Source organism: Camelina sativa, chromosome 14 (genome assembly GCF_000633955.1).
Source record: "Camelina sativa cultivar DH55 chromosome 14, Cs, whole genome shotgun sequence".
NCBI classification, from domain to species: Eukaryota; Viridiplantae; Streptophyta; class Magnoliopsida; order Brassicales; family Brassicaceae; genus Camelina; species Camelina sativa.
This window is the reverse complement of record NC_025698.1, coordinates 9,271,540-9,284,769: the sequence shown is the minus strand read 5'-3', so window position 1 is coordinate 9,284,769 and position 13,230 is coordinate 9,271,540. Positions and strand designations below refer to the sequence as shown.

Genomic DNA, 13,230 nt, shown 5'->3' with positions numbered 1-13,230 from the left:
AGAAAAGAGAAAAAAGGAAAGTGAAAGAGAGATGAAAAAAAAAATTAAACCCCTTCGTCCCAAATAAAACTCGACCCACTGATTTTGTGACACTTGTCCAGCAAGAGACGTTTCTTGCAATCCTAAAATAAGAAACGAATCTTGCATTTCTTAGCTTAGGTTTCAATAATTAATATTATCTACCCCTAAGAAACAAACTAAGAAACAACATAATTGTGCCGATGAGGATAGTCTAATATTCAAAAGCACGTGCCCCCTGACAAAACCGATTCCCAACCCGACACAAGAATAACCGACCCGACCCAATAACACTATATAAATTAAACATCTCCCATGCAAACTCACAAACAACTCAAAACACTCTTCATCAAAACCATTTCTCTCTCTCTCTCTCTCTCCCAAGCATAAAATCTCTCCAAATGGCTTCTAACTACAATAAGCTTACCTCTTCGAGAGTAGCGATCATCGGTGCCGGTGTGAGCGGTTTAGCTGCTGCTAAGAACTTAGCTCATCACAACCCGACCGTATTCGAAGCCTCGGATTCAGTCGGAGGTGTTTGGAGGAGCTGCACTTACGAGACGACCAAGTTACAATCGGCACGAGTCGATTACGAGTTCTCTGACTTTCCATGGCCCAGTAGAGATGACCCTACTTTCCCATCTTACGTTGAGATACTAGATTACTTGGAATCTTATGCTAAGCATTTTGATCTTCTCAAGTTCATGAAGTTTGGCTCTAAGGTCATCGAAGTTAGGTTCACCGGTGACGGTGAAACTCCTCAGATGGTTGACCTCGGTGCTTACGGCAACTTGTTGCCCGGAAAACCAGTGTGGGAAGTTGCCGTTCAAACCGGAGATTCTGGAGATATTCAGGTTTGTTTGATAACTCTCTTTACATGTTTCAGTCTCATGTATATTTTTGCTACTGCATGCATTTATTTACACGAGCGATGGTGCTTTCGCATATATTCAAAATAGTTTCTTTAACAATTGTATTTCGGTAAATTTGAAGCTGATGCATGGTCTCAAACTGTCATGTATAGATCACACGTACTGCTTTTTTTTTTTTTTTAATATACACATGAATTAAAATATGTGTTACTTGCTAATATTAATACATTTTTTTATGTAAAAATTGCATAGAACTTCCAAATAGTTTATGAAAACTACTACATGCATGCATCACTAACTCGATTGAGTACTTACGTCTATTAGTGAGTTTTTTGTATAACATTTTTGTTATTAATGTGTGCGAGCGCAGTGGCATGCATTTGAGTTCGTGGTAGTGTGTACCGGAAAATTCGGCGATGTTCCAAGAATACCGGCTTTTCCGGCAATGAAAGGGCCGGAGATATTCAAAGGAAAAGTGATGCATTCGATGGATTACTGCAAGTTAGAGAAAGAAGAAGCTTCTAGTCTCCTCCATGGCAAAAAAGTTGCTGTCATCGGCTTCAAGAAATCCGCCATCGATTTGGCTTTTGAGTCTGCTTTAGCTAATCAAGGTACGTACATGATATATATTCGTTTTAAGTTCTCTTTGATCCACAAAAGTCTTTGTTAAGTAATACTTAATTAGCTTCACTCTAACAATTGGCACAAGTCAAAATAAAATTAAAAATAATAGCAATAATCGTCTTTGCTAAGTATACATAAATAATTCTTCTCGGTTGGACCTGACCGTTAATATACTATTTGGCACAAACAATAAAACAATGGTGGTGAGGACAACGCATTAGTTTACAATCACCATATAATATGATATCAATTACTAAATAAACTTTTTAAAAAATTTGCAGGAGAAGGAGGAAAAGCATGCACAATGGTGGTGAGAACAACACATTGGGTGTTTCCACATTATTGGGTGTGGGGACTACCATTCTTCTTGTTCTACTCAACAAGAGCTTCTCAGTTCCTCCATGATAGGCCTAACCAAAGCTTCCTTAGAACTCTCTTTTGCCTCCTCTTCTCTCTTCTGGTTAGTGATCTTAAAACCCCTTCTTACTTCTCTATAAATTGTGCAATGAAATTTTATAAAAAAATTAAACATATATGTGAAAACAGCGTGCTGCGGTTTCCAAATTCATCGAAGCATATGTTATGTGGAAGCTACCTCTAGCGAAATATGGTCTTAAACCGGACCATTCTTTCGAGGAAGACTATGCTTCTTGTCAAATGGCGATCGTACCGGAGAACTTCTTTGAGGAAGCGGATAAAGGGATGATCCGGTTTAAGAAAGCATCAAAGTGGTGCTTTTATGATGAGGGGATTGAGTTTGATGATGGGACTACGTTAGAAGCTGATGTCGTGATACTTGCGACTGGTTATGATGGCAAGAAGAAGCTGAAAGCCATCGTTCCTGAACCTTTTCGAACTTGGCTTGAGTTTCCATGCGGTGTCATGCCTTTATACAGGTACATATTGATACACATAAAAATACTCATGAAATTTTGACCATATAATATGAGTAACAAAAACTAAAAAATATCTTTCAGGGGAACAATCCATCCATTGATACCGAACATGGGTTTCGTGGGATACGTCCAGAGCAACTCGAACTTACACACATCAGAGCTACGTTCAATGTGGCTTAGCCGGCTCGTGGATGAGAAGTTCAGATTACCAAGCAAAGAGAAGATGTTGGATCAATTCTTCAAGGAAATGGAAGTGACGAGAAGATCAAGCAGATTCTACAAACGTCATTGCATTTCCACTTTCAGCATCCAACATGCCGATGATTTGTGCAACGACATGGGACTCAATCCTTGGCGTAAATCCNAGATATATTTTATGAAAATACTCATATGAAATCTTGACCATATAATATGAGTAACAAAAACAAAATATCTTTCAGGGGAACAATCCATCCATTGATACCGAACATGGGTTTCGTGGGATACGTCCAGAGCAACTCGAACTTACACACATCAGAGCTACGTTCAATGTGGCTAAGCCGGCTCGTGGATGAGAAATTCAGATTACCAAGCAAAGAGAAGATGTTGGATGAATTCTTCAAGGAAACGGAAGTGACGAGAAGGTCAAGCAGATTCTACAAACGTCATTGCATTTCCACTTTCAGCATCCAACATGCCGATGATTTGTGCAACGACATGGGACTCAACCCTTGGCGTAAGTCCAATTTGCTCCTTGAAGCTTTTAGTCCTTATGGTTCTCAAGATTACCAACTCGATCAAGAAGAAGAAGATGCCTCAAACTAAATTGATGAATGTATTATGAAATGAAATTATTTATGAATAAATGTGTGTGGATGTATAATATATAATATAATGTCAATGAAAAAAGGAAGAAAATATATGTATGTTTAAGTTTCATGAGATTTTATAAATAGAAACAAATGTTTTTAAAATACTGTAATATACTTTGTATGAAGATATAATAGATATTTGACCTTGGTTAAAAAGATTGAGTTTCTGAAAATTTCTTATGCATTTAATTTTTTTTACTCTTTCTGTATTACTAAGAAGTCATTTTTGCTAAAATAAAACACTATTTGGCCAATGAAAAAAACTGCAAAATACAGTAATTAACTAATAGAAAATGTAAAAATATCACTTAAAATAAGACAATTTTTTGGGGGTAAAAACATCGCATATTATCATCACTTACTATGATGATAAATTATAAACTTCAAAAAATTAGTTAGTACTAAATCACACTATGATGTATTTATAATAATAATATTTTTTTTTATGTCTGTGTTTATTAACATAGGGTGAATTGTTTTTTTTTTTTTTTGTCAAATTTTCTCTCTGTTTTTTTTTTTCTTTTTTTTTTTTTGCACTCTGACAGTGAAATGCCCATTTTGACCTTTGGTTTCTGGTCAACGACAAGTCAATTTAGCAATCAGCTTCGTCACTGGAATCATGTAATTTGATTGAACCCTAAAAAAACCCTAATTGATCGTTTTGTTTTTTTTCCGATAATCGGACAGCGATGGAGGGATTAGAGAAGTTTTACAACAAGATGGTGAAAGATGCGAAATCGGCAGCTTCTTCTTCTTCGTCTTCTCTTTCCGATTTTGCGGAAACTCTGATGCAGGACAAACGAGGCTCCGGCCCCGGCAGCAACTTGACTACTACATACGACTCAGGATCCGGCACCTTGGTCACCAGACCTCCGAGGTAAAAGCTTCTTCCTTTCCTAGTTTTCAATATCTCGATTCAAGATCGTCTGAACTTTTATTCGAATTGTGTGATCAATCACAAAGAACACGAAAAAGTTTTAGACTTTTGGGTCCTGAAAAAGTAAGTTTTAGAATTTACAATTCCACATCAGGGAAAGCTTGTAAATTTGTAATGGCTTGTAAAATTGATCTTAGTTACTTGAGGAACAGAACTGTGGAGGTCGATTATAAACGATCAAGTAGGAGATTAGGGTTGTTTTCGATTGATTTGGCTAATATATGTAATGAGTTTTACTTGTTTTGTGTACTGTATAATTCTATTCAAAGTTTTCATCTGATTGTATCTTGGGACTATGTTTTGGTGGCACAGCGGAGTTTCAGTCTGGACGTGTTCAAAGCTGTGCGCTGTGTTCTTTGTCGCTGGGGTGTTTGTTGGTTATACCCTTAAGAGAAGGGTTCGAAAGTGGGCTTCCAAGTTGCTCAGAAAGATAAAGGATGATTAAACTCAAAACTCTGTTTTGCCTTCTACTGCAGTATTGGTACAGTTAACACAAAGGCATTGTTACTTATTCTCCTTCTTGAGTGTGTTTCAGTTCCAGTTTACTGTGCTCGAGTCGAGGCACCTTTTTAATGAAACTTCTTTTTGTTTAATTTTTCTGCCTCTGTGACTATATTAGCTTTGTGCCTTGTGGTAATGGAAATAGAGATGGGTTCATCTTTATAAAGACGCGTATGTTATTTTGTATAGTAAATTATATTTGTTATTTTCATGCCATTAGGCGGGTGGGTCTATACAAACAGGCAGGGCAGGATAATGTTTCATTGTGACATAGTGTATATAATCTATTCTGCTAAGTGAAAGTGAAGTTAGTATGAGAAAAATAATGGCTGGCAGGATTTCAGTCTCACTTTAGGGAAAGTGATAGGGGATGACTTAGAAATGCTCCTTGTGAAATTCGAACCGTGTGGTTGTTTTCTGACTCATGTCTTGTGCTTGCTTCTTCAACTCCTTTGCCACAGTTGGTATGCCGCAGTAAAACACTCCTGCACCATTCGATAAGTTGTTTTCACATATGCTTTGAAATACCGGGCCTAATTATTACCAAACAGGTTCACTTGTGTCACTAATTCCTATTGAAAATTTTTCTTTCTTTTCCAATGGTACTAATTTGGTCCTAGAATAGAGGTTTATCAGATGTTTGTTAGTAAGCAGCTGATTGTATAAAATATTTACCGACTGTCGAATTTGGATGCTTTCTTGCTATGCTACTAAAGACTTCCTTCCAGTTAGGCCTTGCAAAATGTGTTCTCACCTGTTTGAATGATGATATCTTGTTAGTTATTGGTAATATTGGGAAATAGTTTATGATCACATGCCTTCAACAAATCTTACCCGTGTTCCGGATAGAATATCAACTCCATGTTTGGCATGGTTCAAAGCCTGGACCATTTTTATTAGGGTTGATCTTGCATCGCCTTCATCATATACACTTGTAAGGTAGTTGTGCAACTCAATCTGGCCCTGTCTTACGAGAAAATCAAGGAATATGTTAGTATATCGATAAACGTTAAAGTGTTGATGAAAATAGATGATATGCTTGTGTTTATTACTCTGCAGTCCATGTCTGATATTTCCTCCATTACTCCCCTAAACCATTCAACGGATCCTGGCTCCCTTGTGACCCAGTAGAAGTGAGCCTTCACTGCTTTCTTTTTCCCACCATGTGTTGAAGTTGGGGTTATTGTGGTATATGAAGATGTATAGCTATTCCAGCTGAAATCTGATCTGCTGAACTCGTTGTCCTGTGCCATTGAAAGTTCAGATATACATATTTGATGCAAGGTTCTTGGAAAGGCTAACTTTTCTGGTACTGGGCTTACTGTTTGTTCGTCTCTTGAATTGTTCAGGAGATCCTTCAGGATGCTTATGAAAGGAGTAGCTCCTATTCCCAATCCAACGAGGAGCAAGACATCATAGCTTCTGTAGTCCTGTGCTGGAGCTCCATATGGACCGTCTACTAGTAATTTCGGTCGGCTGCCAAGTACAGGATCAACAAGGCATGTTAATACTAGGTAGCTAAGTGTTGAAAGGAGAAAGCTAAGAAGGGTCTTGAAATATACTGTGAGATATCAAGATTGCAATAGGCAGAGAATTTTGAACGCCCAATCACGCATGTTGAAAGATCTTTGCCCACGGTTAGAACTCGTCGTAGCTCCTCTGTCCAGTCTCCAAGTGTTCGGATGTGAACACTGAGTTGGTCATCTCCTGGTGCAGAGGTAATAGAAAATGGGTGCCTGGAAAATTTTAGGGTTGAGTGAAACCTGAGATGTTTGCTAACACTATGGGAATTCGGCATCAGTACTCACCATTCAAATCGAGAGATGGTTGGACACTGCAAGAATATGTATTGACCGCTCTTGTACTTGAATCCAGGAGGCTTTGACATGATTAAGCTGAGTACTTCTCCAGGTAGCATAGAAACCTGCAGAGATCAGATTGAAAGGTTATGGGTTTATTTTGTTATGAAAACACCTTTTAATGGGAATGAATTTGATCGGTTTATGGTGGTTGCCTTGAGGATTTTGACAGAGTAATGCTTTGACCTACAAGCTCGCAGACTTCGTTCTGCCACATAAAGCACCATAGGAACCGAGATGTACATCCAAGTCTGAGAAGAGTGGCAATCAAAAATAATTTAGGTTTCAAGATATTTTGGCATTTCGCTTTAAGAGCAAAGAGTAATTATGGTTGCTGCTACTTACCGTTTTCTGATACCACTTATCGGCGAAGAACAGGAAGGTCCCGTGGACAATGAGCATGATGTAGACAACCACTAGAAGGTGATGAGTGTACCAGAATGCGTTAAAGCCAGTCAGGCGATCAAGTGGTGCCGGAAGCCTCACACGGTTTCTCCTGAAATGAGTTGATGCTAATGTGAAAGCAATGGTTGTCAAGATCACCATTGAGATCCCAGTGATTCCTTCTGCTCCTGTCATCAGGTCTCTGAATGTGGGCTTAGTACCATTGAAGGAAGAAGCGATCAAGGAGAATTCTTCTGGACTCGAGTTTATAATCCGGGGAAAGTCACACGCCAAATGGGTACCAGCATGAACAAGTATCCCCATCGCAATGGCACAAGCAATAATCTGGAACGCAAATGGGACAACAGAGAGACAACGAGTCTTGATCTCAAGTTTTGTAATGACGAAGACTGAAAAATAGAAAGAGATATGGAAAGTTGTATAGTAGTATTTACCTTATGGAAATTGATGTTATCATCAAAAGGAACACAAGCTCGAGCCCGTGTAGATCTTAGCCAAGTCAATGTGTTTCTACACACAGGTAAGAGAACCAAAGCCATATTGAGCTTGAGGGTCTCTGCAGCTCCTTTAGCAGTGGTTAAGCAATAACCCATTACCTTAAAAGCAGCTTTCTCTCTGTACTCTAGAAACTTCCAAACAAAGAGAATGGCCATAAGCATGATCCATAATAAAAGAACCCAACTTCGTTGCCAGTTATCTAGAATCAGACATTGAAGTTTTTTTCTACATTTTCGAACCACATGACGAGGTCTAATAAGATTCCGTCTTGGTGTACTCACGCCAGCGCTGGTTGTGCTAAGCGGTCTACTGTAGTTCATGTATGTGTCTCTCTGAAGTAAGAGTGTCTCAAGTTGCCATAACTGAAACAAGACAAAAAGGTTAAGAAACATAGAAAAATTGTGGATAGTGTCTTTAAAGGGGTGATGATAATATCATGTTTTATGAACCTCAATGTATCCAAAATTCTCTGGATCAAGTTCTTCCATGATCAGAGATGCGTACTCTTCTGCTTGTTCCTTAAGTTTTGCTAACTTGTTTGCTGATGCGCTTAGCATTAAAAGCTGCGTTTCAAAAGTATTAACAACTGTTAAAGATATTGATTGTTTCATAATTTCTGTGTTGAAAAAGAAATTACTTCTTTGATTTCTTCTCTAGTGATCCTCCCATCTTCGTTGCTATCAGCCCTGTGGTAACAACAAAACCGGTAACAAATTAAACTCTGTTTTTGATTAGTAACACAGCAAATTAAATACAATTATTACAGTATTGTAGGATCACAAAACAACCAAAACATATATGACTAGCGAAACTTATAAATATGTTTGGCAAAAAAAAGTGTAAATTTGCAAAATCATTTTGGCATCTGGTGTAATAAGAGTCAATTACCTTACTTGCAATTAACTTATTGCGGGAAAAAATAAAAAGCTGAAAGAGGAAACATTTTTGAAAATTTGGTGAAAGGTTATTTTTACTGCGCCAAGTAAACCGTGGCCCATTACTTAGACATAAGACATTTTTTGCACCGTTGATAGCGTGAACTACCAGATCAACGGCTATGAACACCACGTGATTTAAATGATATATCTATCATCATCACTGATATGAGTGTAACATTCCGGATCAAAATTTTAGCTTAGCTAACACATGATTTTTATTCATGCCTAATAATTTTCAAAACTATAGAAAATTACAGTGAGGTTGCGGCAGTCCTACAAAAGAGATAACAATTTCCAATCAAAGAGTGATTGGTCAGCTAATATTGTCTTTAATCAACAACATTTTTACTCCTATGTGATTAGGTTTGATCAGCTAATCTTCACAAAGAAACAAAAATAAACCCTACTATAACAAAAAAAAAAAAGAAAAAAAAAACGCAAGTTGATCAAAAACTTCATTAATGATCGCTACAAATATCAATTATACAGATAAAACTAACGTCAATGATTAACGTCAACTAACTAATATTCGTAGCACTTGGCTCAATACATTTGTTTTCTAATGACTTTTTTTGCATATAGCAATGCGTTAATCCCGTAACAGTTATAAACGTAAAGACAAACCCCAAATTATAAAAGACTCAAAAGAGAGAAGAATGAAAAAGAGACACACGTACATGTCGAAGAAGATTTGAAGACGCGCGTCGAAGCTTTGATCAGAAATCTGTAACCAGAAATCGTGAAGTTCATCTTTCGTTATCTTCTCCAGTTTCTGTCTCCTTCTTCGAGCCAAAGCGTCGAATACACTCACCGCAAACTCCTTCGAATCCACCATCCCTTTTTTTTTTTTTAACATTTTGTAAACATTTTTAAACTTTCAAAACAGAGTTTTGTGATATGTTTAGATTATAATATATACATGACAGACTTACCAACGCACTCGCCAAAATCATCTCGCGCGAGTAAACCTTGTTTAGAAAGCGATTCGAAACGTTTCTCGACTTTTTTCCACATCTGATCGCAATCGCAATCCCAATCGCAATCGCAGCTGTTCCCTCTCGTGGTTTTGTTAATAAACTGTAATCCTTTTAACGCTCTCTGCGCACTAGACGTTGATCGCTGTAATTTAGCGTTTTCTTTCCGTTTGTCTCTCGCCGTCATAATCCCCTCCGCCACCGCCGAACGTTCGAGATCTCTGTCTCTCTCTCTCTCCCCGGCGGTAGAAGAAGTCGTCGTCTTCCAAGATTCTGACCTTAGTAGTTTCCCAAGTTTCTGCCTGATCCTCGAAGACGCCGTGGACAGGTTCCTAGACAATCTCGCGGTTACTAAATCCACCGATCTCGGCCGAGAATCGACAGACGCCGCTTCCACCGCTGCCTCAGACAACCCGCAGACGACAATGGAGTCGTCTGCGACGTCGAGCTCTAAGGTCACCTCGACAAGCTCTCTTTCCCAGCTACTCCCGCTTCCGGAGTCTCCATTGTTACGACTCAAATCGTTGAGAAAAACCGGCAGCATTGCGCCGCCGGTGAATGGAGAAGAACTAGACTCGACACCGTCGTCGTCGTGACTGAAACTCGAACCGGTTGAGATACTCAGAGGCGATAACTTCATCATCAGTGAATAAAAAGATTAGTAATCAACCACCTATACTTACACCAAAAACGACATATATTAAAAATCAAACTATATTTAAAATAATCTCTCTTTGGTTTTCACCGATCACCATGAAAACTTCACAAGAAAACAACACAAAGAGGAGCAAAGAAGGTGAGAATAAGTTTTTTTGAAAGAAGAAAGAGAAAGAGAGAGGAAAAAAACAAGAGAGGCACTTCTCAACCGATCAATACAAACACTAACACACAATTTTCAACGCTTTAGTTTTCTTTTTTTTGTTTTGTTTTGTTTGTGAGGCCAAGTCGTGGTTTCACAGTTGTATGTCTTTCTTTCTGTGTACTGTATCTTTTTTTTTTTTTTTCCTATCTACTTAAACTAATCTCCTCTACTAAATTGTCTATTATTGTGAAAAAAAAGAAATATAAATCTTGTTGTTGTTGATGTTGTTTACCATAAATATAATTTATTAACAATTGGGTTATGGTCTAACGTATGTGATTAATTCACAATATCTTAGTTCTTGAGTTTAGCCGCCAAAAGTTGATCAGTAATCAGAGAGTAATTATTAGCATACAATTAGTACCAATGATAAATAATCATTCGGGTTTAAAAACAGAGATCCAATTTGTGAGTGTGTGTACCGTAATGAATATGCAAAGGAAGGAAGGGGGGGGGAGAGAATTGTTGTCTGATGAGACGCTGGCAGAAACTCAGGAGAGTACGCCACGTGGAAGCTTAGATGACAAAATCGTATTATATGTACTTATTAGTTATTATATCGCCGTTACTTAAATTAATAATATGAAGAATTAAGGGAGGAGGGAGAGAGTGGGAGACAATACGTAATTGTTTTATGTACGTTATATATAAAACTATATGAGCTGTCAAAGAAGGAGAAGAAGATGGAGGTCAAAGAATTTGTAATATGTAACGATAGGTGATCGACCGAAGTGTATATATATATAAAGGGACTTGAAGGAACAGAAACATTTGGGTTTGTGTGCTTGTTTGAGAGGACACTATTAAATCCAAATTCTACGCTTTGTCGCAAAGCAGTACATTGCCAAATGTTGTACGTCCTAAGTTTTGAGTACCTCCTCTTCTAGAATCTCTCTCTCTCTCTCTCCTTTGGTTTGGTTTTGCTCATTCTCAAGGTTGTCTTATGGGCTTCATTGGCCCTTATATTGTGTCTTTAGATATCCACCCTATCTGTTTCAACCATTGGTCATGTACTTTCTACTTTCTATCATCCATTTAGCATTTTTTGTCGGTTTCAAAATTTCTTAGTATAGTCAAGTCAATTGCTTTTTGTTCGATGATTTTATAATCTATGATAATATGAGGCGTTGTGGAAATTAAGAGTTTCAGGAGTCTATCTATTTTAGCTTACGTGTTACTTGATTACATATTATAGTCCATAGTCCACCACTATCTAAACCAATTATAATTTACATCATCTATATTTATAATGTTTTTACTAGATACCAAAGTAATCTATAAATGAGGCTATTAGAAAAGAAAATAACCGGTAAGAATCGTGTGCTATTATGTAGTTAATGTATCTAAAATTGCAGAGCGAAGCATACCTACCTACATTGTGACAATAATATTTCAATGTACTGATATATAGAGGAAAATGCACATGTATGTATGGAGGAAAACATTGAAGTTAAATTAATTCAACAGTTTAGAATGGTATTGGTAGGATATAATAGAATTCGTAGCAATGTAGGAGCAACGTGCGTTCCACTCATATTGAAATCCATGTTAGACTAGCAGCCCACGTTTCTTTTTTGAGTGTACCTTTTCTTCCATTTATAATTTAAGTTATTTGGCTGACAAAATCAATTTCTAAAAAAAACTGATATATATATATATATATATATATATATATATAGTTAGTATGACAAATGAACATAGATAGATGTGATCGTTTCATTTATAAAAGTTTTAAAATACTTCAAGTGCTTTTCTGGTTGTTGCAAACTCTGTATCATATCTGAATACTTTAATGTATATATGATGAATCTTAAACAAACTACATACACAATCTAGAAGACTAAAAGAATGAAGAATCTGAGAAGAAGACAGAATCAAAATATCGAAAACAATCATCAGGCGGACCGCGGACCTGATCAATGATCTATTAGACTATTACCATCAATCATCATAGACCTAAAATTAAGTGCACTCAAGACTAAAACGACGCTAATGGGCTGTAAACTTATATTGGGCTAGTTTGGAAATGACAATTATGTGTCATGTGTGTGTGTGTGTTTTTTCTCGTTTTTGACTAGTAATAAGAAGGCGGAGGGTTTTAGGTAGTAAACGTAAAATTCTGGTTACAAAATCAAATTAAGTAATTAAAATTCTGGTTAAAAAGACACAGGAGGCAAGAGGTGAAATGGTGAATAGTGACTATTTTGGTCTTGATTGAACATGAGTGGGGAGGGAATAAAAAGTGAGTTTTTATTAAAAATCTTTGCTTCCCGCACGCTAACAGGTGGGTCTCGTTATTGTCATCAGTGCTAGATATTGTTGACACGTGTTTCTCTCTTTTACATATACTGCCGTCCGATGAATCATCTATCATATATCACTCGACCTCTACATTTCTTTTCGGGAAAAATGCCATTTAAATCCCCAACTTTCAAAATTATACCGAAAAAAGCCTAGACTTTTAACATGTCATTTTAATACTCAAGTTTTGGTTGACTACAGAATTAAATGATAAACTTTTATTGACCTGGCCGTTTTAGTCATCGTGATAATCTACGTTAGAAATCTCAAGACGGAGTTAATTGGCCGTTAACAGTGTCCGTCTATCAAAAAACGACGTCGTTTCTCTTAATGAAGAAACATAAAATCCCCAAATCGATTTCTAGGGTTCAAAAACCCCCAATTCGATTTTGAATTCGAAACCCCGAAATCTTTCTCCAATTCCAAACCTATTGAACAAAAATCTCTCATTATTTGAAATCGAGACGAAACCCTAATTGCGATGGCAAGAACCCGTGGAGGAGGACAGAAGCTTCCAACTCGGTGTTCAATAAGACTGAGTTCGTCGGAGACAGTGGAGGCAATGGAGACGGTGGAGACAGTGGAGGCAATGGAGACGGTGGAGACAGCGGATGCAATGGAGACGGTGCAGACTGCGGAGGCAATGGAGATAGAGGCAACGGTTCGCAACCCATCTGAGAGTGAGGCTGTTTCA

At 37.5% G+C, this 13,230-nt stretch overlaps 3 protein-coding genes across 5 annotated transcripts; 2 read left to right on the top strand and 1 right to left on the bottom strand.

The window, feature by feature from the left end:
- On the top strand, positions 352–3,283 carry LOC104740621 (probable flavin-containing monooxygenase 1). Of its 3 annotated transcripts, none has more exons than XM_010461283.2 (6): positions 352–872; positions 1,261–1,501; positions 1,796–1,974; positions 2,061–2,410; positions 2,492–2,747; positions 3,107–3,283. In XM_010461283.2, the coding sequence occupies exons 1-6, from the start codon at positions 420–422 to the stop codon at positions 3,212–3,214; spliced, it is 1,587 nt and encodes a 528-aa protein (XP_010459585.1). In that variant the 5' UTR covers positions 352–419; the 3' UTR covers positions 3,215–3,283. The 3 variants fall into 3 exon arrangements, with proteins under 3 accessions (XP_010459585.1, XP_010459584.1, XP_010459586.1); XM_010461282.2 differs by having other exon boundaries at positions 2,492–2,774; positions 3,134–3,283; XM_010461284.2 differs by lacking the exon at positions 2,492–2,747 and having other exon boundaries at positions 2,851–3,283.
- On the top strand, positions 3,879–4,885 carry LOC104740620. The gene is made up of 2 exons (XM_010461281.2): positions 3,879–4,138; positions 4,511–4,885. Exons 1-2 carry the CDS (start codon positions 3,951–3,953, stop codon positions 4,641–4,643), a joined length of 321 nt encoding a protein of 106 aa, XP_010459583.1. The 5' UTR covers positions 3,879–3,950; the 3' UTR covers positions 4,644–4,885.
- LOC104740619 (respiratory burst oxidase homolog protein E) lies at positions 4,965–10,310 on the bottom strand. Its single transcript, XM_010461279.2, has 14 exons — positions 9,332–10,310; positions 9,077–9,236; positions 8,099–8,147; positions 7,911–8,024; positions 7,398–7,823; positions 6,904–7,287; positions 6,714–6,809; positions 6,508–6,623; positions 6,262–6,435; positions 6,022–6,175; positions 5,752–5,943; positions 5,534–5,662; positions 5,375–5,453; positions 4,965–5,184 (listed from the first exon to the last, which is right to left on the bottom strand). The coding sequence occupies exons 1-14, from the start codon at positions 10,014–10,016 to the stop codon at positions 5,075–5,077; spliced, it is 2,868 nt and encodes a 955-aa protein (XP_010459581.1). The 5' UTR covers positions 10,017–10,310; the 3' UTR covers positions 4,965–5,074.